The 26,535-nt window shown below is 57.4% G+C and overlaps 6 protein-coding genes across 6 annotated transcripts; 3 read left to right on the plus strand and 3 right to left on the minus strand.

Annotated features, from left to right (window-relative positions):
- Nucleotides 1–18: 18 nt before the first annotated feature.
- Nucleotides 19–2,381, minus strand: MYCTH_2296336 (uncharacterized protein). The gene is made up of 2 exons (XM_003659334.1): nt 1,908–2,381; nt 19–1,845 (listed from the first exon to the last, which is right to left on the minus strand). Exons 1-2 carry the CDS (start codon nt 2,101–2,103, stop codon nt 134–136), a joined length of 1,908 nt encoding a protein of 635 aa, XP_003659382.1. The 5' UTR covers nt 2,104–2,381; the 3' UTR covers nt 19–133.
- A 461-nt stretch (nt 2,382–2,842) lies between these two features.
- Nucleotides 2,843–5,816, plus strand: MYCTH_2051026 (uncharacterized protein; the record flags this gene model as incomplete). The annotated part of the gene is made up of 6 exons (XM_003659335.1): nt 2,843–2,977; nt 3,066–3,220; nt 3,282–4,332; nt 4,398–4,514; nt 4,605–5,631; nt 5,692–5,816. The coding sequence occupies 6 exons, from the start codon at nt 2,843–2,845 to the stop codon at nt 5,814–5,816; spliced, it is 2,610 nt and encodes an 869-aa protein (XP_003659383.1).
- Nucleotides 5,817–6,705: 889 nt separating this feature from the next.
- Nucleotides 6,706–9,054, minus strand: MYCTH_2296345 (uncharacterized protein). Its single transcript, XM_003659336.1, has 8 exons — nt 8,615–9,054; nt 8,401–8,562; nt 8,252–8,348; nt 7,753–8,197; nt 7,446–7,697; nt 7,331–7,394; nt 6,953–7,263; nt 6,706–6,899 (listed from the first exon to the last, which is right to left on the minus strand). The coding sequence occupies exons 1-8, from the start codon at nt 8,778–8,780 to the stop codon at nt 6,867–6,869; spliced, it is 1,530 nt and encodes a 509-aa protein (XP_003659384.1). The 5' UTR covers nt 8,781–9,054; the 3' UTR covers nt 6,706–6,866.
- Nucleotides 9,055–11,626: 2,572 nt separating this feature from the next.
- MYCTH_2296350 (CDH1-like protein) lies at nt 11,627–17,056 on the plus strand. Its single transcript, XM_003659337.1, has 5 exons — nt 11,627–12,065; nt 12,126–12,152; nt 12,209–12,308; nt 12,378–16,431; nt 16,493–17,056. Exons 1-5 carry the CDS (start codon nt 11,661–11,663, stop codon nt 16,917–16,919), a joined length of 5,013 nt encoding a protein of 1,670 aa, XP_003659385.1. The 5' UTR covers nt 11,627–11,660; the 3' UTR covers nt 16,920–17,056.
- A 1,040-nt stretch (nt 17,057–18,096) lies between these two features.
- On the minus strand, nt 18,097–19,954 carry MYCTH_99461 (uncharacterized protein; the record flags this gene model as incomplete). Its single annotated transcript, XM_003659338.1, has 2 exons — nt 18,097–19,664; nt 19,732–19,954. The coding sequence occupies 2 exons, from the start codon at nt 19,952–19,954 to the stop codon at nt 18,097–18,099; spliced, it is 1,791 nt and encodes a 596-aa protein (XP_003659386.1).
- A 3,448-nt stretch (nt 19,955–23,402) lies between these two features.
- MYCTH_2296357 (uncharacterized protein) lies at nt 23,403–26,246 on the plus strand. The gene is made up of 4 exons (XM_003659339.1): nt 23,403–23,925; nt 23,984–24,203; nt 24,350–24,469; nt 24,530–26,246. The coding sequence occupies exons 1-4, from the start codon at nt 23,749–23,751 to the stop codon at nt 26,098–26,100; spliced, it is 2,088 nt and encodes a 695-aa protein (XP_003659387.1). The 5' UTR covers nt 23,403–23,748; the 3' UTR covers nt 26,101–26,246.
- The last annotated feature ends 289 nt before the right edge of the window (nt 26,247–26,535 follow it).

The following is a 26,535-nucleotide window of genomic DNA, read 5'->3' on the forward strand; positions in this document are numbered from 1 at the left end:
TTTGTGCATATGATCCCCATGGTACATACATACATACATATATATATATATTTCATATATTTCTCGTGTTTTTTTCTATGCCCTTCCGTGCCCCTGTATATCAGGTACTACCTACGTCCCTGAAACCAACCGTCTATCCTCCCTCCCTTACCTTCTCGACAACGACAAGAGGCAGGTCCCGCACGTCGGCGTGTTCCTGGGTCCCCAGATCGACCACCCGTACCGCCTCCAAGCCGACCACGCCTTCCTTGAGCGCCAGGAACCGCAGCTCGGCGACGGCGCACGCGTTGGGCGCCAGCGGGCCGACCCGCACGTCGGCCGACAGGCACACGAGCTCGGGCGCGTCCACGACGCTGTTCCGCTGCACGGCGTGCACGACCGTCTCGTCCAGCACCGCGTCGGCGACGACGAGCGGGTCGCGCTTCGATCCCGCCGCCGTCGTCGAGGAGGGCGGGCGGATCACTCGCAGCTCGCTGCCGGCGCCGCGGCGGCGGCGGGGGACGGGCACGAGCATCAGCTTGCGCGGGACGCCGGCGGCCGCCGCGTGGTGGGCGGCCAGGACGGAGGCCGGGGCCGAGGGCGGCGGGGGCAGCGCCGTCTCGGGCTTGCTGCGGTTGACGACGAAGACGGTCCAGACGAACTCGTCGCCGAGCGCGACGGGCCCCGGCGGGCCTGCGAAGGTCATGGTGACGCCAAAGTCCGGCGGGGCGGTCTCGAGCGTCGTCGTCCGGGCCGCGGCCGCCTCGAGCGAGGGGAGGGCGTCCGGGCGGATGACGGAGGGCGAGACGAGCGGCTGCGAGTCGACGCCGCCGCCGATGGAGAGCTGGCTGGGGCGGTGGGCGCGCTGGATGGGCGCGGTCTTGGGCTGGCCGAAGCCCGGGTTGACGGGGGGCGTGAAGTCGATGCCGGTGGTCCACGTCATGACGAGGCGGGGCGTGCAGGGGGGGTCTGGCTCGCCGTCGGGGCGGATGAGGAGGACGACCTCGATGGTGATGGCCAGGTCGGCGGCGAGGTTCTTCCGGACCGTGTCGCGCTGCTGGGGCGCCAGCTTGTAGAGGAAGGTGAGGTGGTCGTGCGCGACGCAGCTGAGCGGGAGCCTCATGCCGTCCTGGGTGTTGAGATCCTCGACGGTGCCGCCTGTGACGCCCAGCGAGAGCTTGTCCAGGGTGGCCTCGCAGTCGAAATAGGGGGTGAAGTCGATCTCGAGGAGGGCGATCATGGACGCGCTCGGCGGGGAGGTGTTGGGCCGCGAGAAACGGACGCGGGTGTGGAGGACGGGGTAGATCTTGAGCTTGAGGGCTTGTAGTCCGCCTATGCGGCGGAGGGAGTCTTTCGCCTTTGTCAGGGGCGCTACTTTGGTCACCCTCTGGGCGGAGAGGCGGGGTCGGATGCCACCCAGGAAGGGGTCGTCGGCAAAGGAGTCGAGGAGATTCATCCCCGACGGCGCACAGCTCTGCATGTATCCATTCCTCGGCGGCCCAGTCTGATCGGACGGCTCGGGATTCATCCTGAGGCTTGCGACTCCCGAGAACACCACGGATGGCAGCTGGAGCCTCATCCGAGGGCGGCCTAGAAAGACGGGAAGCTTCCACACGGCGTATGCGCGCCTCTGGGTCTGTCCTTCCTGGGACCCTTCCTCCTCCGTCACCACAAATGCCTGTTCGACATCCTCGACCGCGCCGTTGTAGATGAGCTCGGACGCCGGGGCAGCGCCGTCTCGGTCGGTGGGAGCGCCGTTCACGATGTGGGCATCGAGGGTGATGACGAGGCGGCGCAGATGCGAGCGGAGGGTCTGCTCATCGGCATACGGCGCACGGAGGATCAAGTACACGTCGACGGCTTCGTCTGCGGTTTGCGCATGAGCAATGGGCAGCACGTTGAGCAGGAGCAGTATGCGAACCTCGTACCAAAGAAGAGCTGGTCGCGTTGCTCGATGCTCGAGATGGCGCCCTCTATTGAGTTGCCGGCATGTTGGAGCGCCTCCTCGGGGCTGAAGTTGGTTGCAAAGGGAATGATGTAGGTGAGGTACGACTGCTCGAGGAACGCATCCGCCACCGGGAGCGTGTCGTCGGCGCGGGCGCCGTTCGGGTCCGGAAGGGCCATGGCTCGGTGCGGTTGCGCAGGAAAATAATCCCTAAGTTGGTGAGGATAGCAAGGGTAGTAAGGAAGGGGGTGCGTGCTTGTGCCCAGCTTCCAAGGTTGCCCCGATTATAGCTTCATCTCAGAGTTAGCTAGCAAAGGAAAAAAAAAAAAGTACAAAAATACACCACCAGCGGCCTTGTTGTTCTTCCGGGAGAAGCTTGACGCTGGTCCAACCGACATGGAATGCCCTCGACCTGACAACGGATGATACCAGGTCCGGGCCAACATAGAAGTGTGTGTAGTATGTATGTAGTACGAATTACAGTACTTTGTATGTACTCTGTACGGATTACAGTACCTGCAGTGGAGGGACGAACTTCAAATGCTACCACTGAATGGGCCCTGCTCCCAACGCCCACATACACTAGTACACAGTAGACCCACCTCACTTTGCAGCACCCCAGCTAGGCGGTCGGGGCTTGGCAGCGCGAACCAGCGCATCCGTTTTCGTCAGCGCAGCAGCCACTTTTGGTGCAATTTTCCTCACGTATCCAGCCGCCTCCGTTCCACGTCGTCGGCAACAGAGCGCGTGCGACACAGCGCATCCACAACCCCAGCCCACCGAACCACAGCAGACCCGGCCCCGACACGAAACGGGATCCATATCCCGAACACACTCGGCTCGTATACGCATAACCTCAGCAACTTAACGAAAGACAATCGCCCTCCGCGCACCTCCCCAAACCCACCCTCGGACACCATGAACGCCCCGTTCGCGCCGCCGGGCGGCGCCTGGCAAGAGCATCGCACCCCCGATGGCCGCCTCTACTACTACAACGCTCTGACCAAGGTCACGCAGTGGACCAAGCCCGAAGAGCTCATGAGCCCCGCCGAGGTATGAATGAGAGAGAGAGAGAGAGAGAGAGAGAGAAAGAAAGAGAGCTTCGCCTTTGCAAGTTTGGATTGCTGACTCGCGACCCTAGCGCGCACTCGCAAATCAGCCATGGAAGGAGTACACGGCCGAGGGCGGTCGCAAGTACTGGTACAACACTGAGACGAAGCAGAGCTCGTGGGAGATGCCCGACGTCTACAAGCGAGCCCTGGCCGGCGGCGGCGAGGCCACCCCGACGACACCAGCGTGAGCATCCCGTCCGACAACACTCGAGTGTGCGACCTCTTTGTGCTGACCAGCGCGACAGGACACCGGCCACCCCGCACACCGCTCAGGGCGGCAGCCACCACGGTGGATTGGGAGGTGCCGATCATTACCGCGACCATCGTGAGCCTCTCAATGAATCGCGACAGCTGACCTCGGGCAACAACATCCAGGCTCAAGCCTTCGTCCCGGCCTCCAACGACCCCGAGTATGCCACTGCCGAGGAGGCCGAGGCCGCCTTCGTCAAGCTCCTCCGCCGCGCCGGCGTCCAGCCCGACTGGACGTGGGAGCAGACCGTCCGGGCCACCGTCAAGGATCCGCAGTTCCGCGCCATCAAAGACCCCAAGGACAGGAAGGCTGCCTTCGACAAGTACTGCCACGATGTCGTCGTCCAAGACAAGGAACGTGCAAAGGAGAGGCTGACGAAGCTGCGTGCCGATTTTGCGACCATGCTGCGGAGCCATCCCGAGATCAAGCACTACACGCGCTGGAAGACGGCCCGCCCCATAATCGAGGGCGAGACCATCTTCCGCTCCACAAATGACGAGAACGAGCGGCGCCAGCTGTTTGAAGACTACATCGCCGACCTCAAGAAGGCCCACAAGGAGCAGCAGGTTGCCATGCGCAAGAGCGCCATGGACGGCCTGATCGAGCTACTGCCGACTCTGAGCCTGGAGCCCTACACACGCTGGTCCGAGGCCCAGGAGACCATCCAGAGCACCGCTCCTTTCCAGAATGACGAGAAGTACAAGTCCCTCACCAAATACGACGTCTTGACCGTTTTCCAGAACCACATCAAGGCCTTGGAGCGCAAGTTCAACGAGTCGTTACAGGAAGAGAAGAACAAGCGGCTCCGCCGCGACCGCAAGGCCCGCGATGACTTCATCGCCCTCCTCTCCGAGCTCAGAAAGGACGGCAAGATCAAGGCGGGCACCAAGTGGAGCTCCATCTACCCGCTCATCGCATCTGACGAGCGCTATCTGGCCATGGCTGGCCGCCCCGGCTCTACCGCCATGGAGCTGTTCTGGGACGTGGTCGAGGAAGAGGAGCGTGCCCTGAGAAGCATCAGGAACGATGTCCTCGACGTCATCGATGTAAGCTCTCGCACCTGGTCAAACTTCAAAACAAGAGAATGTTCCCCTCCCGCTAACTGTGCTAGGACAAACGCTTCGAGGTCACCCCGAAAACCACTTTCCAAGAGTTTGAGTCTGTCGTCAAGGGAGATCAGCGCACAGCTAACATTGAACGCGAAACTTTGGAGCTTATCTTTGAGCGGGTGAGTTAATTAAGCATGGCCGACAACTCTCGAGATAAGGAAACCGGGCAAGAGGGGGGTCAATTTGCTAACTGTTGGTGCTGTTAATAGGTTCAAAAACGGGCTAAGCGCACCGACGAGGACAGGCAGTTGGACCGTCAGCAGCGCCGCGCCCTGGAAGATCTCCGTGCGCACATGAAACGGATGGACCCCCCCATCAGCGTCAATGACACTTACGAGCAGGTTCGGAGCCGGCTGGCTCACGTTCCCGCCTTCCAGGCTGTCAATTCGGATGAAGCGCGGCGGGGGGCCTTCGAGAAGCACATCCGCCGCCTCAAGGAGAAGGAGGACGAGGCCGAGCGGGAGCGCCAGCGCCGCCGTGACCGCCCGGACAGCTATCGTGACAGAGGTGAGCGATCTCATCGCAGCAGTGCCCGTTCTGTGAGGAGCCGCAGCCCGGTGGAGCACAATACCTACGAGGCCGAGCGCCGCCACGCCGTGGCCGAGCGCGAGCGTAACTACCGCAAGACCAGCGCGGCTGATGTCCTGCTCTCGGATCGCCGGTCTCCCGCTCGCCGGTCTCCGTCTCTGCGCGATCGGGACCGCGACCGCGAACGTGAGCGTGAACGTAATCGTGACCGTGAACGTGATCGTGACCGTGATCGTGACCGTGATCGCGACCGCGACCGCGACCGCGATCGGGACCGTGACCGGCGCGACTACCGCGATCGTGACTACCGCGACCGTGACCGTGACCGAGACCGAGAGCGCGACAGGGATTGGGATCGCGAGAGGGACCGGGACCGGGATCGGGATCGGGAGCGGGAGCGGGATCGTGAGAGGGACCGCGACCGCGACCATCGCGACCACCGGGACTACGACCGCCGCCCTCCCCGCCTGGACGAGGTCAACCACTACGACCGCGAGCGCCGCAGCCGCGAGGAGGACCGCGAACGCATCTACCGCCGCCGCATCCTGGAGCGCGACGTCGACGAGCTGCCGTACGGCGACGAGCGGCCGCCCAGCTCTTCGTACTCGCGCACGCGGCCCCGCCCGTCCGAAGAGGACGACCACGACCGGCGGGACGGCAACAGGCCGGCCGCGAAACGTGTCAAGGTCGAAGGCGGCAGCAGCGAGCGTGCTGTCAACGGCGGCGGCGGCGGCGGCGGCGGCGGCGGCGGCGGCGGCGGCGGCGGAGGCAGCAGCAGTGGCGATCGTCCCCCGAGCCGCGGCCAGCGCACTCCGCTCCCCAGCAAGGAGAAGGAACGGCCGTCGCCGAGCGTCCGGGCGGGGAGCGAGGAGGGAGAGATCGAAGAGGACTAGAACCCCATCCCCCCTTTTCGGGTTCGGTCAGGCGACGAGGATCCGCTCGGACGGCGATGATTTGTTGTTCGGGCTCCGCTTCTGAGGATTCACCACCGCCCGGTCTCGGCTTGGAACCACCATGGATGCTAGCCCTCTCCCGCTTTCCCCCGCGAGCAGAGGATAGTAACATGGGAGTGTTGTATAGCGGCTGAGAGGCATCGTTGAGTATGGGGTTGGGCAGATGGAGGAGGAGGGCGGGGGTTCGAGAGCCAATGAGTGTGAGAGAACAAGAGAGAGAGAGAGAGAGAGAGAGACTTACGGGGAGGAGGGCCGCCAAAGGTACAAGTACGTTGCCCACTTACACTCTCTCCTTTACTTAACCACGCCAGGTCATCCGTCAGTCAGTAGCAAAGATATATTGTAATCAATTGAGAAGAGTCCCAGCGGCCCCTTGCATGGGTGTCCGCCGCAGCAGAGTAAGGAGTTACAAAAGTTTTGAATTGAGTAGCTACGTAATAGCCAGGGTACCGGACAGGCTCCCTGCCATCCTATGCTACTACGGTGATCATTTTCATCATGTTCTCTTCACAGTCGAACTGCTGCCTCAATCGCACAATTGGGTTCAGATTTGTATCTCGATTCATCCGTGCTCAACTTCCACGGCTGCGTACGATATCTAACGCGCTACATTTCGCCTCGACGGTTCGCAGAGTCTGCGCTCAAACCCGCGGCAGTCATCCGACTTGATCCATTGCCCGTCAATCCACCAAGATTGCCGCCTTATTCCTCCAAGTCTTTAGCAAGCAAAAGACGGCTCGGCCTACGTGAACCGAATCTCGGTAGAGCCAGGCAACAGGGCATCGGCTGCCGACGTCGATGGTAATGTCCGGATCGTCGTCCTCGGACACGCCTCCCTCATCAGATGCACCGTCAGCACTTCTCCCGACGCAATCCGGGCGACATTTACAATTCCCGCCATTTTGAACGCCTAGAACGCCAGGATTGGATGCATCATTGTGAGGGGGACGACGGTCGTGCTTGTGGTGGGTGTCCTTTGGAATGCCCTTTTCACGAGCTCTTCTCGCCCTCTTCCAGGAAGAACTATAGAAGGTCAGTCAGGTTACCCCCAAAAAAAAATTGGCCGAGGGACTTACGTAGTTGCCGCTGAGCTTCTGCTCCTGGTCGAGCTGCGAGTTGGCCTTGTTGATACGAGGCCGGAAGTTGGTGGGGTCACGGCGGAAGGTGACATCTAAGTTCTTCAAGAAGGTGTTGCAACCCGTAAGCAGCGACTCGGGCTTGTTGGCGTGCGCATTGATACCGGGCTGGCCGTCGAAGACAATGACACGATCGGCCAGATAAGTGGCCATGATGAAATCGTGCTCTACAATGAAGGCAGTCTTCTTAGCGTGCATGATGAATCGCTTGATGACACGGCTAGCCATGATACGCTGTTCAGAATCGAGATCTGTATCCATGTGAGCATGATGCCGGTAATGCCTAATTTGGGGGGGGGGGGTATACGGGAGACTTACACGCAGAGGGCTCATCAATGAGGTAGATATCCGCCGGCATACCCAGGGCCAGGACAATGGCAACCTGTCTAGCATTAGTAAGGGGTCAAACCAGCTCGGCAGTTTGTGAACCTACTCTCTGAAGTTCACCACCGGAAAGATTCTTCACTTCCTGGTCAATGAAGTCGTCAAGCTTGAGGGGCTTGACGACGTCAGTCTGGAACTGGGGAGACAGGAAGGCTGCCTTGATCTTCTTGAAGAAGAGCTGCCGCACAGTACCCTCGAACTTGGGCGTAATGGTTTGCGGCTTCATGCTGATCCTCATCTCAGGAACCTTTTGAGTTCCATCAGGTTTGAGCGAACCAGCCAAAAGACGGCAAAAAGTTGTCTTCATAGGTCAGCCGCCAATCATGCATGGACGGTTCTTTACGTTCCTAACTCACCTTTCCGGTACCGTTCTCACCCATCATGACAATAATTTCCGAATCAGAAAAAGAACCGGCGTCAATGCTCAGCTTGAAGTTGCCAAGCGTCTTCTCCATGGCCGGGTAACGGAAAGCCCGCGATTTCTCGGCAACGAAATCCTCGGTGCCTTCTGCGATGCGGAAGGTCAAGCTTTCCTCACGGAAACGCAGGTTCTCGGTCGGAATGTGGCCATCCAGGAAGATGTTGATGCCTTCGCGGACGGAGTACGGGAGGGTAACGACACCATAAACCGCAGGCTGACCATAGAGAACACAGACGTAATCCGAGAGATAGTCTAACACAGACAGATCGTGTTCGACAACGATGACGTAGTCATCAGGACGCAGCAGCGACCGAATGATGCGGCCCGCACTCAGTCTTTGCTTGACATCGAGGTACGACGACGGCTCATCGAACATGTAGCTGCAACACTTGTAAGCTAAGCCCCAGCTGAGGAGCGGAAGGATGGAGGATTACACATCGGCGTTCTGGACACAGACGGTGCCAATGGCGAAACGCTGGAGCTCACCACCAGACAGGTGTGTAACATCGCGGTCATAAATGTGCCGCAGCTCTGTGCCGTGTTAGTCGATCAATCCTGGCCTGGCTTGAAAGTGCGATTGTACCCAAAGTGTCAAGCACCTCGTCGAGGTTGTCCATCGAGACGCGGCTTTCAATCAAGGCCTTGACGCTCTTGTCGGGGGTGCGGATGGCCTTGGGAATCTGGTCGACGTACTGCGGCTTGACGACGGCCTTGAGGTCATCCTCGAGCAGCTTAGTGAAGTAGTCTGTTGGCGTGTCAACCAGCTGGCTGGTCCGATTCTGTCCAGACCGACTTACTCTGCAACTCAGAGCCGCGGAAATACTTGATCACATCCTCCCAATCCGGTGGGTTGTCGTACTTGCCGAGGTTGGGCTTGAGCTTGCCGCTGAGGATCTTGAGAGCCGTACTCTTGCCAATACCGTTGGTTCCCACCAGACCTAGGACATTTCCGGGTCTCGGCATGGGAAGGCGATGGAGCTTGAAGCTGTTGGCAGCATATCGATGGGTGATTTGGCTCTCGAGGTTGGTGGGCAAATTGATGATAGTGATGGCGCCGAAGGGGCAGCGCTTCGGGCAGATACCGCAACCAATACACAGTTGTTCGGAGATAAAGGCGAGTCGAGATTCCGGGGTCACCTTAGCGCGCTGTCAGGTCGCGATATCCTGCCAGCAGGGCGGGTCGGGCTAAAACATACCTCGATCTACAAGACAATTAGCTGCACGCATATACGTTCGGTAGGGGAGGGGCCAGCCATACGCAGAGTTTTCCGGACCTAACCACCGGGCAAGACTTCTTACACTCTTGGCGGCATTTCTGTTGCTGTCAGCACCACCACGTCGTGGCCTTGCAGGCGCCGTCTCGCACCTTCGGTTTGCACTATTCACATCCGTCGTCAGCTCGGTCAGGCTCTCCTTTTTTTCTCTTATTCCGGTGACAGCGGAGCAACAGGCGATCGGGAAGTGGGCGTACCTTGTCGCTACTGACGATAGCGACACTATTACCAAGCCGTTAGCGCTGCCCACGGCACAAAGTCGCATATACCGGCGCAAATGATGCTGTGTTCGGTCCCGGTAACTGCGAGAACTTACCGAGTAAGTTTGTCGGCCATGGTGCTGATTCTCGGGCGTTACGGAGGGGCACAGCTGTTTGTCCTGAGCCAACGGCGGTATCGTTGTCGAAGAAGTCGGACGGTATGAACAAGGGACAGCTGGGAACCCTCAAACACTGCACGTAGGTCCTCGGTGCGAGAGAAATTGCGGGTTCTAAAAGTGGGCAGACCTCGAATTCTGGATGCCAAAGGAGGGGCACTTGCATTTGGTGGGTCAAAACCGTGTCCCGCGAAAATGCTACCAGCATATCGCGGGGCAGGGCCAAAAAGTTCAGGACCCGCTTATTGCCTCAAAGGGAGGAAAGGGAAAGCGACGTTCTTGGCGCCGTCAGCCTGAATGCGTCACAGCTGATAGGCCAACAGCTCAAGGCCTACTACTAGTACTTTTTGGGCGGTTGTTTTCCATATCCACCCTCATTCATTACTTACCATCACGTCACGCTTTAACAGGTTCTGCGACTCACCCCTCATTAAATTGCCAGCAGGCATCGAGCTTCAGTTACGAGCTGCATTCATATTGTAACTCAGTAATGGACTCGACAAGTCAATGAAGAGTTATACACTATTTGGGCTTCCGTTATACCAACAATCTGCAGAGGTCTAACCAAGCCTGCAAGGACCATGGATGAACCTCGGAAGTTTTCTCTCTTTTACTATCAGCGAAGAACCTAAGTCCTGAGGTGGGAGAACAGCTGTTGTTGGTGATGGGAGAAGTGCATGTACATTCTTGGGATGGATGATGGATTTGGCTCTGGAACCTCTCCGTTACCTTTACCGAAGTCATTCCATCATTATTTCCCCATCAAACCGCCTCCTCCTTGTTTTCCGATCAGTGTTCTTCCTTTCTGGTCTCAAGTCCAGAAGCTGGTTCCATGACAGGCGTTCCCAAATTTATATTGAACTGCAACTGCCATCTAAATTTGCAGAAGCTCCGGGCACACGAGATCCTCCATGAGGCGCTGGTGTATAATACTTCAAAGCGAGGCTCGGTTTATCAGAAAGCCCAAGATGCTTGATACGGTGTTTCGTGCAGGTTAGCAAGGAGTCGAGCTTCGAATTTTCCGTCATGCCCGAATGATGCCTTGCATGCGCATACCATGCTGACCGCTCCGGGTCGTTCGCCGGTTCCCTCAAAACGGACGCCGCGGCAGCGAGCCGGTGCTTCCTCCTTCCTCCTCTCTTTCTCCCCTCCTCTCTTCCGCTTGCCCCATGAACTTCCACATCCGACATTTGCTAAGACTCAACTAGAGCATATCCGAGTCAATCTCACAACACACTGATTATCAGTCCGTTCGCCAATCAACGCAGAAAAAGCACGAAAATTCATCTCTTACACCTCGTCCACCGACCTTATTGCACGCAACCGCAGCGTAACCGCGATCCATCGAGTTGTCTTGGCAGTCCGAAAACGTGAGGACGGCAATCGGAATCAGGTGTAGGTACGGGGTACACAGGTTCAAGCTCGACGCCGCAGCTGAAGGGCCAGTCCCAAAACGGGAAGCCAGCTGTCAGCCTCGCTGAACGGACTGTTGGGGCCAATCCGCGCCTCTTGAGTGGGGCTACCTCAGGCTCAGCACAGGCCATCGGGTGCCTGGCTCCGATTCACCATTTTCCCATTCTTTCTCCTCCGACCGACCACCACTGCGAATTTCCGCTACACCATCACCACTAAACCAACTGGGGTCCTCAGCGCTTTCAACCCCACCACAACTCCAATCGCCACAGACCTTGAAACGACTTGAGGCAAAGGTCTGCTGCCTGGAGGTGGTTGTTGATGACCTGTAAGTCGCTACACTTGCTGTTCCTTGAGCCCTTTTACCACGTCGTGACCCGCCGCGTCTTGTCCATCAAATCGGCCATCGATCCTGGCACGCGCCCATCAAGACGTGCCCCCTGCTGCCTCCCGGCGCCGTCAGACACCCAAAAACAAATGAAATTCGATGCCCGCGATAGCCATGATACCGTTACACCAGTTCGATCGGCGCCGGCGGTCGTTGAGGGCCACAATCGCTTCCTGACATCACTCGCAGCCTCGTCCTTAACACTTACACGTACCGGATGCGACAAGCGTGATTGACGCGTGGCCATTGCTTGTTTTCTGTCGTTGTATTATGGTCATGGGTCGCCGGAGTGGACTCTACTCGAAGCCCTCGTCAGCGCCCTCCGGCTGTGAGAGATTTGTTGCTGACATCGTCGTCTTGTGTAGCAGGTAGCTTGCGCTCCCCAGATCGTCATGTCAACATCCCCAGACCCTGGTCCGGTGAATGGACACACCTCCCCATCGCCGGACGAACATAGCACACACGTAGCGGACGCCGCCCAAAGCAATAGTCATCTGTCAGACACACAGCCTTCTGGTGTCGGTGGCGCATCTCCCGACTCTGCCGATGATGCCGGCTCCGCGGATGATGAGCCGGAGTTCGCCCCAGATGAGCAAGACGACGCGTCCCACTCGAGCGAACATGATGCCCCGGACGATGCAGATTTCAACGAGGAAGACAGCCCTGCCTCTGCTCAGAGTAACGACGCGTCTGATCGACCCGTGTCGGCCTCGACCGCCCCAAAACGGAAAGCGGCCCATATATTAGACGACGAATACATTCGGGAAAACCCAGAGTTGTATGGCTTGAGACGTAGTGTATGATATTGCTCCGCTATCTCCGCTATCCTTCGGTAACTAACGAAACTCTTTAAACAGTCGCGTCCTTCGCAACGCCGCAAGGTGGTATGTGCTAGTCGCGTAGAGCTGCCACAGACCCTTCCGCTAACGTTTGCGAATAGGTGGAGTCGGACGGTGATGAAGATGAATCAGACTCTGATGTTACTCCGGCCCGCCGAAAGTCGTCGAATAAGCGTCGCCGCCTCGAGCGCTCTCAGCCCAGTATGTGGAGCCGCTGTCTTTGCGCCTGTCTAGCTAGCTGGTTCCGCTAACAGCCCTCCTACGTGACAGCTTCCAAGCGAGGCACACCAGCCCGTCAACCATCCGTCGACGATTCGGACTCCGATACGTACGGTGGCGCCAAGGCCCGCAGCTTCCGGAAAAAGGTTCGGCGGCAACAAGAGTTACAGCCTACACTGGCGTTGGCTGAGAAGCGGTGGTCGAACCGTCGGGCGGCCCAGGTCTCAGCCGGCGCCTATCAAGAAAGCGACGTGGATGACGAGGAAGAAGACGAGGTTACTCCCGGTTACTGGGCCGCCGATTTGGAGGATAACTCGCCGTACATTGAGAAGATTCTGCGCCATCGCCCCAAGGAAGGCGTCGAACTCTCACCCGAGTCCACGCGCCATGACTTCGAATACTACATTAAGTGGCAGGGCAAGTCACATCTCCACAACACCTGGGAGACAACCGAATCCGTCGCAGGGTTCCGCGGATTTCGCCGGCTCGAGAACTACTTCAAGAAGACGGTAGAGTACGAGCTAGACCTGAAGTTTGGTGGTGATGAAATCAGCCCCGAGCAACGCGAGCAATGGCTGCTCGATCGAGAGCGGGAAGAGGAAGCTTTGGATGACTACACCAAAGTCGAACGCATCGTCTCCGTTCGCGATGGTGAGAATGGCATGGAATATTTTGTCAAGTGGAAGGGGCTCCAGTATGACGACTGCACATGGGAGGATGCTGCCCTAATCAGCAGCCATGCCCAGGACAAAATCGATCAGTTCTTGGACCGGTCGACCCGTTCCTGGCAGTCTGATCGGAAGCAAGCAAATCTCGACACTCGCTCGAGGATGACGAAGTTGGAGAAACAACCACCTTACATCAAAGGTGGCGAGCTCCGTGAATTCCAATTGAAGGGCCTCAATTTCCTTGCACTCAACTGGACGCGCGGAAACAATGTCATCTTGGCTGACGAGATGGGCCTCGGCAAGACGGTCCAAACTGTCTCCTTCCTCAGCTGGCTCCGCAACGATCGTGGTCAGGAGGGGCCTTTCCTTGTCGTCGCACCCCTCAGTGTTATTCCCGCATGGTGTGATACTTTCAACAACTGGGCTCCGGATCTCAACTACGTTGTCTATCTCGGACCCGAGGCGGCTCGCGCCAACATTAGGGAGTATGAGCTCTTCATTGACGGGAACCCGAAGAAGACCAAGTTCAATGTTCTGGTCACCTCTTACGACTATATTCTCGCCGATGCGGAGACTCTCAAAGGCATCAAGTGGCAGGTTCTCGCTGTTGATGAAGCCCATCGTCTGAAGAACCGCGAGTCTCAGTTGTATTACAAGCTCAACAGCTTCGGGATTCCCTGCAGGGTTCTCATCACTGGCACGCCAATCCAGAATAATCTTGCCGAGTTGTCAGCACTTCTAGACTTCCTCAACCCAGGGAAAGTTCTGATTGACGAGGAGCTCGAGTTGCTCTCGAGTGCCGATAACAAGGATGCCACGGACGAGGAACAAAATGAAGCCAGGCGATTGAAGACCCAGGAGAAGCTTCGGGAGTTGCACAGCGCCATTGCCCCCTTCATTTTGCGCAGAACAAAGGAGACTGTCGAGTCAGACCTACCACCCAAGACTGAAAAGATCATCCGTGTCGAACTCTCAGATGTCCAATTGGAGTACTACAAGAACATCCTCACTCGGAATTATGCCGCCCTTCGCGATGCCAGCAACGGCCACAAGCAATCGCTGCTCAATATCATGATGGAGCTGAAGAAGGTCAGCAACCACCCGTACATGTTTCAGGGCGCCGAAGAGCGTGTACTGGCTGGGAGCACTCGTCGGGAAGACCAAATCAAGGGTCTGATCACAAGTAGCGGCAAAATGATGCTGCTGGACCAGCTTCTCGCCAAGCTCAAAAAGGACGGCCATCGTGTTTTGATCTTCAGTCAGATGGTTAAGATGCTGGACATCTTGGGTGATTATCTTCGTGTTCGCGGTTACCAATTTCAGCGATTGGACGGCACGATCCCTGCTGGCCCTCGTCGTATGGCCATCAACCATTTCAACGCCGAGGATAGCGAAGATTTCTGTTTCCTGCTCTCCACAAGAGCTGGCGGCCTCGGTATCAATCTGATGACTGCGGACACCGTCATCATCTACGACTCTGATTGGAATCCTCAGGCCGATTTGCAGGCAATGGCACGGGCTCACCGTATTGGACAGAAAAAGCCTGTTAGCGTGTATCGGCTTGTTGCTAAGCAGACCATTGAGGAAGAAGTTGTCAACCGGGCGCGTAATAAGCTTTTCCTCGAGTACCTCACCATACAGGCCGGTGTCACGGACGATGGCAAGGCCCTCCGCGAGCAGTTCAAGGAGAAGGGTCTGAAGATCGACGAGGCAAAGACTGCCGAGGATATTTCGATGATTCTCAAGATGCGTTCTCAAAACTTGTTTGAGCAGTCGAGCAACCAGGAGAAGCTCGAGCAGCTGGACATCGACGCGATTCTTGAGAATGCCGAGGTGACGAAGACCGATATCGATGACAAGATCAACCTCAGCAGCGGCGGTATCGATTGGGACAACTGGATGCAAGTAACGGATGTCAAGTTCGACCATATGAATCTCGACTGGGATCAGATCATTCCTGCCGAAGAACTTGCGGCCGTCAAGGCTGAAGAGGAGAAGAAGAAGCACGAGGAGTATCTGGCCAAGGCTATGGAAGAGAGCGCTCCCCGCAAGGCTGCGCTGAAGGGTTCCAAGAAGAACGCCGAGTCAGACCGCGCTGATCGCCTTGCGAAGAAGAGGCAACGCGAGAAACAGGAGCTGGAGGAGCTGGAGGAGCAAAGGGCATTGCTCTCAGATCCACGCCGTCCTCTTAACGAGAAGGAAACGCGCAATTTGATTCGCGCCTTCTTCCGTTACGGCTTCTTCGAGGACCGGGAAGACGAAATTGTTCACGACGCCCGCCTAAGCGACCGGGACCACGATTTCCTCAAGTCGATCATCGACGATCTTGTCGCTGTGAGCAAACAAGCGGTGGAGGCCAATAACGAGAGACTGCGCGAAGAAGAGGAGAGGGCAGGCAAACCTCTCGCGAAAAAGGACAAAAAGGCCGTGCTGGTTGATTTTGGCGAGGTTCGCAAAGTCAATGCGGAAACCGTTGTTGAACGACCACCCCAGCTTAGGCTCCTACGCCGTGTGCTCGCCGAGCATGGCGACGTCTTGTCATTCAGACTACCAGATGCCAGTAAAGCAGCGCAATATACCTGCGAATGGGGCGCGCGCGAAGATGGCATGCTGCTTGTCGGTATCAACAAGTACGGGTTTGGGGCCTGGACACAGATCAGGGATGATCCTGAGCTGCAGATGCATGACAAGTTCTTCTTGGAAGAGCACCGTGTTGACAAAAAGGAGGAACGCCGGAGGGCTGATGACAAGGGGATACAGTCTCCCGGGGCGGTTCATCTTGTCCGACGGTCCGAGTACCTCTTGTCAGTCCTGATGGCCAAGTACTCAGATGATGCCAACGCGAAGAAGGCGGTGGAAAACCACCACCGGAGCAAGAAGCTGTTGACAAACGGGATCCGCCGCGGGGACACCGGTTCGGTCTCGGCGTCTCCGGCTCCGCCCATGTCCAAGAAGCCGAGTCAACACCGTGACCGTGATCATCACCGGTCCTATAGCAACGCTAACGACCGCAGCACGCCTCGGCCTGACAAGCGCAAATACAACGACGATTACGATGATCGCGGCCCTAAACACCGAAGACTCGAGGCTGAGGGTAGGCAAGAGAAGAAGCCCAAGGACAAGGAGCGACCGAAAATGGACCCGGAGACTATGGAGAGATACAAGCGCGATCGCCAAAGAGCAGTTGAACGCTTCCATGAGCTGTCAAAGTTGCGTGACGACGAGATTGACAGCTCTGACAACACGCAACTGGTGTGGTCAGTTCTCCGGCCTCTCAAGGCGAACATGGAGCGCATCATGTACTCCAAGGAGAGGTTTCCGGCTGCAAAGGAACGGGCCAAGATCCTTGGCGAGGAGATCCGCACGTTCGGAAGCTTTCTCCAGAACCTGCGAGCGGAGAATGGGGCCGACCTTGACAGTTTGGAACCCCAGTTCTGGTGAGTGGCCCCGTGATTTGACTGGCAACCCGGTGCCCGTCGCATGCTAACATGGTAGCAGGGAGTTCCTCTCCTCGATCTGGCCCATTGGCGAGGTGAAGGTCTCTGGCAAGCGACTTCAGAGGATGTTTGGAGACCTCATCGAAAAGGATAAAGAAAAGGAGAGGTTGAAGCGAGAGGAGGAGCGAGCCAACGAGCTCAAGCGTGCGAGAAACCCAGACTTGGAGGATGGCGAAATTGCGAGCGATCGAGAAGAACGCCGCCCCCGGGACCCTTACCGCGATGACCGGCGTGAAGAGCGCCGGGAAGAGAGGCGCGATGAGAGGAGGGACGACCGAAGAGAGGAGCCTCGGCGTCGCAATTACTATGAGGACGGTGACCGCCTCAACTTTTACCGCCACCGTCGGCCAGAGAACAACAGGAATGTTCCTCTCCGACACCCGTCGTGGCAAAGCCGGAGCCCACCAGCCCGCCATAGCCCTTATTAGGGCAACCCATCAGACCTAACTATCCTCATGGCCTTTTCAACCAACGATGGCATTATCGTTTTCCATTCAACTTGGCCTCCCTACTATGACCTTACACATCATGCATCGTCATTGGCGTCACGGATATGAGAGAAAGGAAGGGCGGAGTGTTTGTCTTGTTTTTTACTTTCCACTTCGCTTTGCGCTCCTCGGGTTTGCGAAAGGAGACAAAGAGCACACATACCCGGAGTTTGCGTTGGTCATCATGGATGATGCGGTTGATATGGCGGTGCCATGGCATTCGTTATGGGGAGCGCAACAGGGCGCCGTAGTAGATGGCACTGCTTCTACCTCCAAAGAACAGGCATCTTGAGGAAGAAGAGAAGGGCTCTATGCATATTTGCTGGTCTGTGTTTAGCGTGCTCTGGTGGTCTTATCGACCAAGATCATAGCGTGGGTGGCTTGGGGGGAAAAAGGGGGGGGGGGGGGGGGGAAGGCGTCTGTTTTTTTTTCTTTACCTGCTCTATCTGCTCCGTTCTTTCGATCATGTCTCTGGTCGAAACTCCTTCCCTGGGTTCTACGAAGTTTCGGCACACGGGACACGCACACCAAAACATGGTGAAGTCGCGCTCGCGTCCTCTGACGGATCGTAAGGGAAGGAACAAGGAATGTGTATTATGTTTTATGTATCGTTGCCTTGGGTTTAGAGGTGGGAAAAGAGCAATGGTGTGTACTTCAGACGCTTCTCTATATACATGATTAGTGTTCCTACACGAACCGCTAGAGTCCACGAGCCGATCGACGGCCGTATCTGACACCAGAAGGACATCCGAGATTTCCAAGCAACGAGCTGATAGCACTCGCTAGCTCTCGTGCTCTAAAAGCCGCCAGGTTTTGACCTCGGGGTCAAGCACCATGCCTCCAATTACGTAGGTTCGCCTCCCAGGGCGGACTCTATGTGTGGATCATCTTTCTCCTTCGGAAGAGCAGCACCGCACGAAAGTTTCTATCAGAAACCAAGCTATTAACAAACACGCTGATTATACACCCATATCTGGTAACATCCAATGGCGCCTGCTAGCTGATGGCCGAGCAGGAACGCCACGGGAACACATCTCCGACCTGTAAAACAGCACAAATCCGCTACCAAGTCAAGTCACCTGAGGTCCTGTTGCATACAGACGGGCACTCGGCCAACTCAATCGATAAGATGCCCCATGCTCCTGGGCTTCGACCGAGGCGAGATGGTCCCCAGGGCTGCTGCCGCGTTCGAGTCCTCGGTAGGCGTCGTCAGCGTGCCGTCCTCGCCCTTTCTTCCCGGCTGCCACGCCGCGGCGTACCCATCGGCGTCTGGCGGCTTGGTGAGGATGGTGAGCGGGGCGACCTTGCCGACCTTGTTTTCGGGACGCAGCGAGGGCAGGCTGACGAAGTCGTTTGGCAAGTCGAGAGGGGAGGATAGGTCTGAGGAGTATGGGTCGGAAGGGGGCTGTTTCTGTGGCGTTTGGGCGTCTTTGAGAGGCGCCGCAGCGCTGGCCTTTGTGGCGCGGAAAGTCTGGTCCAGCCTGTTTTTGGGCTTCGTGGGCTCTCTCCTCGGTTGGCGGGATTTCCGCTTGGCGGGTGCTTTTTTCGACGGTTGGGTAGGTTTCGAAGGGAGGCCATTGCCGAAGGTGAGGGTGCTCTGCTTCGACTGGCCCTTGGCCACCGGTTTGGCCGTGGAAACCGGGCTGAGAGCCCGTGGGCTCCCGCTCGGGGTGGGCATGCTTCCTTGCTCGAGCGGCCGCGGCGTCTGGTCCGTAATCGTCTGCGACGCTTGCGGGGAGACGAACCCGTCCTTGTCTGCGCCTCCTGAGCGCTTGCGCTCGAGCAAGACGTCGACCCTGTCGCGTTTCAGACTGTCTGCACACCGCTTCTCCTTCTGTTCGTCTCCCGAGACCATGTAGCCCTTGGGATCTCCTATGTCTTGCTGGTCCCAACGCGGCAGGTTGACGAGTTCTGCGATATCGTCGGACTTTGCGCGCACGACAAGATCCCAGCAGTCTTTGAACTCGGCGCCTTGGGGCTCTGGATCAATGTTGATCCACGCTGTGAGGCCGTCCCTTCTGCTCCGGGTCAACTGACACATTTCCTTGACAATCCTCCGCACTCCGGGAATCTTGAGACTCGTGCCCACCACGATAACCGCGTCGGGCACCCTCCGCAGGTCGGCCTTGGACACATTCCCGATAGCCTCCTCGTCGGGATTGTACTCGTTGTACAGGACTATGCGGGGCCTGAGCCTGCCGATTCCGTGGCTGCGTTTTCCTGCAAAGGCGGTCCGTACTTCGTCCTGTTCTTTGCAATTCTCGCACAATGGGGGCTCCGGGCCCTCAAATAGAGACGCATTGAAGGGTTCTATGTGGCCGCACTTTGTGCAAACCATCTTCTCGAGCCCGCCGTGAAGCTGGACGGTAGTGGGCCATGGTCCCTTGGTGTTCAGAGGAACCGTTGTTGCCAGCGGCGGCATCTGGGTGTCGAGGGTATCGATGTTCTGGCTATACATGCGCAAAAGTCTCCCCTCGGCGGCGATTGAGGCGAGCATGTGGTGAAAGGGAGTTGGCTTCGCCTTGGACGTGATCTGGGCCAGCTCACGGACCATGGTGTGGAAGGACTCAGTTGACGCATCGTGCTTGTACACTGACGCGTCAAAGAGGTGCTTCCCGGACGCCTTGAGCTTGTGCTGTCCACGGAGAGTGGCAAACAAGCCCGTGGACGAGCGAAAGTCTGGGACTGCGCTGTGGGTTAGCGAACAGGGCTCGCGTCATCATCTCGACAGCCATTGATGGAGGGGACGTACTCCCTGCGGAAACGGAGATGCCTGCGCCCGCAATGACCACAATCTTCTTCTTCTTCCGCAGAGCCGACAGGAGCCTCTGGAGATTCTCGTCCTCCTCCACGCCGCGCTTCTCCAGGTCGATGTAGGCAGTCGTGCGTGGTTTGGGAGGGGCCGCAATGCGGCGGCGCTTGGGCGGCGGGGGCTCGTCTGTCCGCACCCGGATTTCCTCGGTGGAATCCAACATGTCGCAAGGCTTTAATGGCGACGCGCTACCTGACGTGTGAGCGCTGGAAGAGGGCGAGGGGTAGGGCTTGGAGGTGGCCAGCGCCGGGCTGGGCGGAGAGGGCGATTGCGAGAGAACGGAGAGCGGGGAGGACGGGGGAGAAGACGGCTGCAGTTGCGGGGCTGCCATGGCTGCAATCGTGGTTTGGCGTAAAGGCTCAACCGCGCGCTCAAGATCGGGAGACAAAGGTAAGAATGAAGGACGGCGAAGAATAGAGATCCCGTCGAAGAGAATGCAAGGATATGGCGCTATATCATATCATGGCTGGAGTGTGGCCGCGTATTTTTTGTTTGCTGAGCTTGATGCTTCTGGAGTTTCTTTTTGCAGTTCCTATATCCTGTCGCGTGAATGATACAAGACTTGTCGGGTTATGCTGAAGCATCGGCGAGTGTATTGTGTTGAACGGGGCGAGAAGGAAGTGGTTGACTGCGCACTAGTTTGTTGCAGATAGTTCTTCTACTGGCTGGGGCATTGTTGCGATTTAGCAATTCTTTGTCTGGCGCGTTAGCAGCCAGCAACAAGCAAGGGCCACACGCAGGATCCGTGGAATGCGTCGAGGTCATTGGCTCGGTGCCGCGTTCCCACCAAAACCCACTCAACATGCGGGCTCCAGAATCCCATCTAACTACTCAAGGACACTACAGCACATCCGCAGTGCTAAGCACCGAATGCACGAAACAAAAATACGGCATGTAGACAGGGTTTGTAAGGTACCCTATGTACGTACATTCTCGAACCTAGGGAGCAGCGGGCGCAGCGCGTTGTTGCACCTCACCCTGGGAACTGATTTCGATCGGGAATCTGTCTTGCCGCTCACTACAGATTTTTGGCTGAGGTAGGTGAAAGAGCTTTGTGCTACGTGAATGCAGACTTGCATAGGCATTGGGAACTAGAGTGTCATCTGTATGTTTACCACCTCCCTACCTCAGCTGGGCGGCTGTGCCTTATCTTACGCTCATGGTTGAGCCTGAGCTGTTTATCTGAGCCCCAAACAGCAACGTGTATTCCGTAATTCGATTCGTGTCTTCATCAGATGCGCCACGCCGAGAATTGAGAACATTATTACCTAAAGTACATTATCCTGCCCAAGTAGGGTATGTGTACATAAGGTACCTTTGTACCTTTGCTTGGTACGATGACCATGCGAGAGCTGCCGAACAATGACGTGCCCTTGAAGAGCAGACCCCTGGAACCGGCGGGAACTATGGAGTAGTCGAGTGTGGGCCCAGCAACGCGTTGCTGGGAAACGCGCCAAGAATACGGAGTAGCATTTTTTTGCAATACCTGCGGGTACTGATGTACGTACGGACGTCGGTACCAGAAGAATTGGCTCACCGCCAAATTTGGCCGGCAGAATGAGGCGCTGTGCGACATTTGAAATATAGTGGGTCAAGCCACTAAAACCACTATAGCAGAAGCACTGTAGATTTGTGTTAGCGACTTGACCTTCTGTAACTTTAGCGACTTTGCATGGTACGTGCGTAAAAGCGGTGAGCCAGTTCTTTTGGTAGCGACATCCGTACTCCGTACTTCGTATGCGAGTTACGGATAACCCGCCCCACATTTGCCCACCTTTGCTCGATTTCCAACTCCCAAGTTTAGCGTGGGTACTTTGCACACCAGCCACATTGGTCGTGGCAAGTGAGTACTCGCGTATCTTACATAGCACAGCCGTATGTTACACGGGATACGTGTATTGCGAAGTAGTTTTGGTTCGCTCCTGCTCCACATGCAGCAATCTCAGCGCAAGAGTCCGGAGTCCCTGCACGGGTCCCTGTTAGCGACCTTCACCAGCGGAAGCCAGCCCAAGGTACAGTACATACATACTACTACCCTCTCCTAATTTACCTCTGAAAGACTTCAATGCATCGAGCCTGGGGAGGCTCACTTTTTCCATGATTTACCTTTGGCGACTCTCCCGCATCCTGTTCGCACCCTTCGCCCCGCGGGTCCAGAGAGCGCCTTCCCGCCCACAGCACACTCGCTGTCTGATCGTTTGGGGGTAGTTACGGGTTCCCAAACATCCATTTTCGGCACCGTGACATTTCACCGTCATCCATCATTGGCCACCAGGTCTCCTTGCCCATTCATCCAATTTTCCTATTCACGACCGATTTCTCCAAGAAACGGGTCGCAGCACTCGCTGTATTGCTTTTTCCTAGGCGCGTTGGCCACGCAACACCACCGCCGCCGCCGTCTGCTGCCACGCTTGCGTGTGCCCCTGGGCCCGTCAAACGGGCGGCCCGACGCTTTTGGCCTGGCCGTCACTTACTGTTTGCGTAGTTGGTGATCGACGCCTACGGTCCTGATGAGCGCCCACGATATGGACCTCCTCATGGATGGGGCCACCATGAACGACGGCGATGGGGCCGTTCAGCAGATGCAGGGGATCCATGGCATCCAAGGAATCCAGGGCATGGAAGGTCTGGAGGGAATGGAAGGAATGGAGGGCGTGGAGGGCATGGGTGGCATGAACGGTATGGATGGCATGGACGGGATGAACGGTATGGGTGGCATGGATGGCATGGGGGGTGCCATGGCCCTGGATGAAGTCGACTTGTTCGGCGACCCAGTCATGGACAGCGCCCTCGCCGGGCTGCCGTCCCGGCCCCTGCCGAGCAAGGCCCTGCTACAACGCCTAGACGAGATGCGCACCCGCGGCTGTTGCCAGAGCATTGCCTGGTCGCGCCAGGGCACCATTGCTTCCATCTCCAAGGACGGCATGTCCATCGACCTGCGCTTCATCCGCTGCAACCCGGACACCACCGAGTGGGAGTTGAGCGAGCCGAGCTCCTGGTCGCCCCCTTCGCCTCCCGCCTCAGCCCCGGCTCTGGCCCCAGCTCCCAACCCGCCCAACCCCATCTCCTCCGCCTCGGCCAGCGCTCCCTTCGTCCACCTCGCCTGGAGTCCCACCATGATCCCCGAACTTGCCGCCCTCGACGCACTCGGCCGTCTGACTCTCCTGACTTTCTCCATCTCCAGCAATCAGCCTTACCACAGCCGCCGTTGGGAGGCCGATGTTGCCGACGACCTCCACGCCGTCGTCGGCTGCTACTGGCTCCCCCCCGGGATGCCGCAGAACAAACAGGCAAGTTTCACCCTATCATCTCTGCCCGGTCCCTGCGCTCGTTCTGACTTTCCCTCTCTCTCTCCCTCTCTCTTTCTGTCCCTACAGTTCCACCTCATCCATGGCCCGGCCGTCAAAAGCCAGTCGGAGTACAGGTATGAGCATCAGATCTACCCGGCTTCGGGGCCCTGGCATCCCAACCCGTCCAAGAGCGCTCTCCTGTGTGTGACGACAAATGGTGCCCTCAGGCTCTTCTATACGCAGAACAACGGGCGCCTAGAGGAGACGGCGCTCGAGCTCGAGAGCGTCACCTCTTCTGATGACCTGATCACCCACGCCTCCCTGTGCTCCGACAAGAGTAAATGCCCCTCATCGACACCCTTTGTCACATCGGCCCACTCGTACCATTGGCTGACGCCGCAAGTTGCTAGACACTCTCTTGATCGCCCTCGCAACCGCCTCAAAACAGCTCAGGATCGTGAGGGTCGGCATCCAATGGGGCCTTCCTCAGGTAGACAAACAAGTGCCCCCTCAGAGCCTTACCCTGGCACCCTCCCTTCGAGACAGCCATGTGGCCGTAACCAGTTGGGCTCAGCATGGACCGGATGAGATAGCCTTGGGCGCCTCGATATCCCAGCTCTCGCATGTCGAGATCCTCCCTTCTGCCCATGTTAGCCAATCCCAGCCTATGGCTCCCCCCGTCGTCCTGACGGTGCGGTCATACGTCCCGGAAGACACCTCCTCCTACCATCAAGAGACCCAGAGTATTATTGATCGCTGGGAGATCCTCCTCGACCAGCCTCAGGCGCTTCACCCGGCATTTGAACAGCTAGCATCCAAAAACGGAACAGCGTCCGTGCCTCCCGTGCGTTTTTTCCTCGATACAATTGTCGTTGCTCGGCCGCGGCTGACAGAGAGTCCAGACCATGACGCGCTTGCGCAAGCTCGAGCCGATTGTGTTGCCCAAGGTGATCGTAACCGTCACCACAGCACAGTCTGGCAGAGTACTCTGCTTCGCCTTCAGTGACGGCACTGTTCAGTACAGGAATCGTTTTACCATGGAAGAGATATATAACGAGTCCGACACCGAGAGCATCATGCACCCACTTCAGGTTGGGTTTCACTTCACCAACGACACACCATGTGAGAGCCCGCCTCTTTCTCGCCTCTCTTTCTTCCTTCTGTTTCTTTCTTTCTTACTTTCTCCTTTTTTTTCTTCTTCGTCCCTTTCTTGTGTTCTCAAGCCCATAACAATACGGTGTTTTCAAGTTTCTCTGACCCCTCTCTAGGTCTCCAGGTGGCCTTCTCGCCCACCAACTGCTCCTTCGTCCAGCTATGTGAGGATTTGACTGTCAAGTGGAATAGGTTACATTATCCCCTGGAGGACCAAGGGGCATCGCTGGAGAGCGGTAGGTGGTTATTGCCTGGTTTAGATATCCACGACATTGACGCTGAATCGCGCCCCCCAGCCGATCAGAAGGCGGTTCTGGCCGCCTTGACTGTCGCCTTATCTGCAACACTAAACCAGGGCTCGGGCTCCTGTGACGATATCTTGGCAATGGCCCGGCCGTTTGACCGCATCCCGGACTTCGCATCTGCTTGGGTAAGAGAGATGGTCAACATGTTCAAGATCGTCGTCGACTATTCCGAAGCCGCCCATCACGAGCAGCTTGTGAAGAACACCCCCTTACAACACTGCCTCTCCGTCATCAGTCATCTCAGCTTCCGCGGAGACTTCAAGCCCCGTTCGCGCAGCGGCCGATTTGCCATGCTTGCGCTAGGTATAAGGAGCGTTATTGTCGTCCTCACGGTGGCCGCCAACACGTCAATGAGCATGAGAGAAAGAGGGAACCCAATGGACGATCCTGACGTGGTGGATGCGGTAACGGGATGCGCGAGATGGGGCACCTCTCTGCTCGCGTGGCTCACCGACTCGCTCTTTCAACTTCTCGAGGACCCGGAGATGGCGGCCATGTTAAACAGCCCGAAGCGCTTCCCAGAGTTGGCAAAGTACCTCGAGTCCAAGAATCATGTCGCCCTGCAGCTGTTGCTCTGCTCCTTCACGCGAGGCTGCCTGTCGGCTCTTTGCCGCCGTCTGCAGCTGGTCGAGTCGGTGAGCAACCGCACGGCCCAGTACTACGAAACGCGGTTCCAGCAGCAGCAGCAGCAGCAGCAGCAACAACAACAACAAGACTCGGCCGCCGGCGCCGCAGCGTCATCGCGCCCTCACCCGGCTCTCGTGCAGGCCTATCAGCGGATGGAGAGGGTCATGTCGTCGGCCCTTGTGAAGGTGTCCTGGTTCGACCGCATCTTGAGCGAACTCAGCAGCGACATTCAAGCAGCGTACCAAAAGTCTCTTTCGGGGCTCGTCGCGGCCAACGTAAAACCTCAGGCCCCCAACCTGACGGAACAGCAACAGCAGCAGCAAAACGAGCTATTCATCAAGAAGGCGCAGGCCCACTTCGAGCTGGACATGCTGCTGGGGCAGAACCCGCCTCCGAGCTTCCGCGAGGTCCTCCTGAAGCTATTCAGTGTCACCCTTCCGGCCTTCCGCAACCAGACGGACCGGGCCAAGCTGTACTTTGCCAGTTACGACCTGCTCGAGGTGGAGGACAGCCCGGTTACCCTGGCCAAGAGGAAGGCGGCGGGCAAGTATGTGGACGTGTTCAAGCGGGTCGAGCTGGTTGTCGGGCCGCGACCCAAGCGGGCGGCCAGCCCGGAGGGCGGCAGCAACGCGGCAGAAGGCCACCACGGCTCGGCAGCGCAGCGCAAAGGCGCGGCCGGCGGGGAAGAGACTGCGAGCGCCGCGGGCGCCAACGGGATCGGAGAGGACAACGGGATGGCAAGCTACCGAGCGGCGCTCATGGGCAGCTGGACGGGGATCGGAAACGATACCGGCCCGCAGTGGCGCCGCTGCGTGCGCTGCGCGGCTGTCATGAGCGATCTGTTCACCACCAAGCCCGGCTACAACTTTGTGCTCTCGCAGCAGAGAAAGTGCGTGTGCGGAGGGAGCTGGGGGACTTTGCCCAGGGGAACTTGAAGGGAAGAAAGAGGGGGAAACCGGACCTGGTCGCATGTCTATGGTATGCACACAGGGCGACGTTAAAGAGTACTACGAGTAGTAGTAGTAGCGGGAGCCATCTGTCATCTGGCGACGAAGCCCGTTCCCAGCATCTCTATTATGCAGGGCAAAAGCAGCACTGAAATATAAAGATTATAATGGATGCGATTCGGAAGGGCAAAGACGATGAGGGGATGAGAATAAAAAAGCATAGTAGCCATCACAAATATATATATCCGTGGGAAGACGCACGCAGCGTGGCGCAGACTGGATGGAGATAAATATCAACGTATCTACATATAGGGATCCATATATGTATAAGTATATATGTATTCATTGCGGGGGTGAAGTGTTTGTTGCTCTCCTTTTTTCTTTTGTGTGTGTGTTTTTTAATATTTTGCCAGTAGAGGCACC

Source organism: Thermothelomyces thermophilus, chromosome 1 (assembly GCF_000226095.1).
Source record: "Thermothelomyces thermophilus ATCC 42464 chromosome 1, complete sequence".
Taxonomy (NCBI): Eukaryota; Fungi; Ascomycota; class Sordariomycetes; order Sordariales; family Chaetomiaceae; genus Thermothelomyces; species Thermothelomyces thermophilus.

Excerpts from the sequence above, each read along its gene's own strand:
- MYCTH_2296336 (XM_003659334.1), bottom strand. The coding sequence starts at position 2,103 with ATGGCCCTTCCGGACCCGAACGGCGCCCGCGCCGACGACACGCTCCCG. Across the intron at positions 1,846-1,907 it reads ACGCGACCAGCTCTTCTTTG|ACGAAGCCGTCGACGTGTAC; the intron begins GTACGAGGTTCG and ends CGCAAACCGCAG.
- MYCTH_2296345 (XM_003659336.1), bottom strand. The coding sequence starts at position 8,780 with ATGCCGAGACCCGGAAATGTCCTAGGTCTGGTGGGAACCAACGGTATT. Across the intron at positions 8,349-8,400 it reads CGAGGTGCTTGACACTTTGG|AGCTGCGGCACATTTATGAC; the intron begins GTACAATCGCAC and ends AACACGGCACAG. Across the intron at positions 7,698-7,752 it reads GTGAGAACGGTACCGGAAAG|ACAACTTTTTGCCGTCTTTT; the intron begins GTGAGTTAGGAA and ends TGACCTATGAAG.
- MYCTH_2296350 (XM_003659337.1), top strand. The coding sequence starts at position 11,661 with ATGTCAACATCCCCAGACCCTGGTCCGGTGAATGGACACACCTCCCCA. Across the intron at positions 12,309-12,377 it reads CCTCGAGCGCTCTCAGCCCA|CTTCCAAGCGAGGCACACCA; the intron begins GTATGTGGAGCC and ends CCTACGTGACAG. Across the intron at positions 16,432-16,492 it reads AGTTTGGAACCCCAGTTCTG|GGAGTTCCTCTCCTCGATCT; the intron begins GTGAGTGGCCCC and ends ACATGGTAGCAG.
- MYCTH_2296357 (XM_003659339.1), top strand. The coding sequence starts at position 23,749 with ATGGCTCCCCCCGTCGTCCTGACGGTGCGGTCATACGTCCCGGAAGAC. Across the intron at positions 23,926-23,983 it reads GAACAGCGTCCGTGCCTCCC|ACCATGACGCGCTTGCGCAA; the intron begins GTGCGTTTTTTC and ends CAGAGAGTCCAG. Across the intron at positions 24,204-24,349 it reads CTTCACCAACGACACACCAT|GTCTCCAGGTGGCCTTCTCG; the intron begins GTGAGAGCCCGC and ends ACCCCTCTCTAG.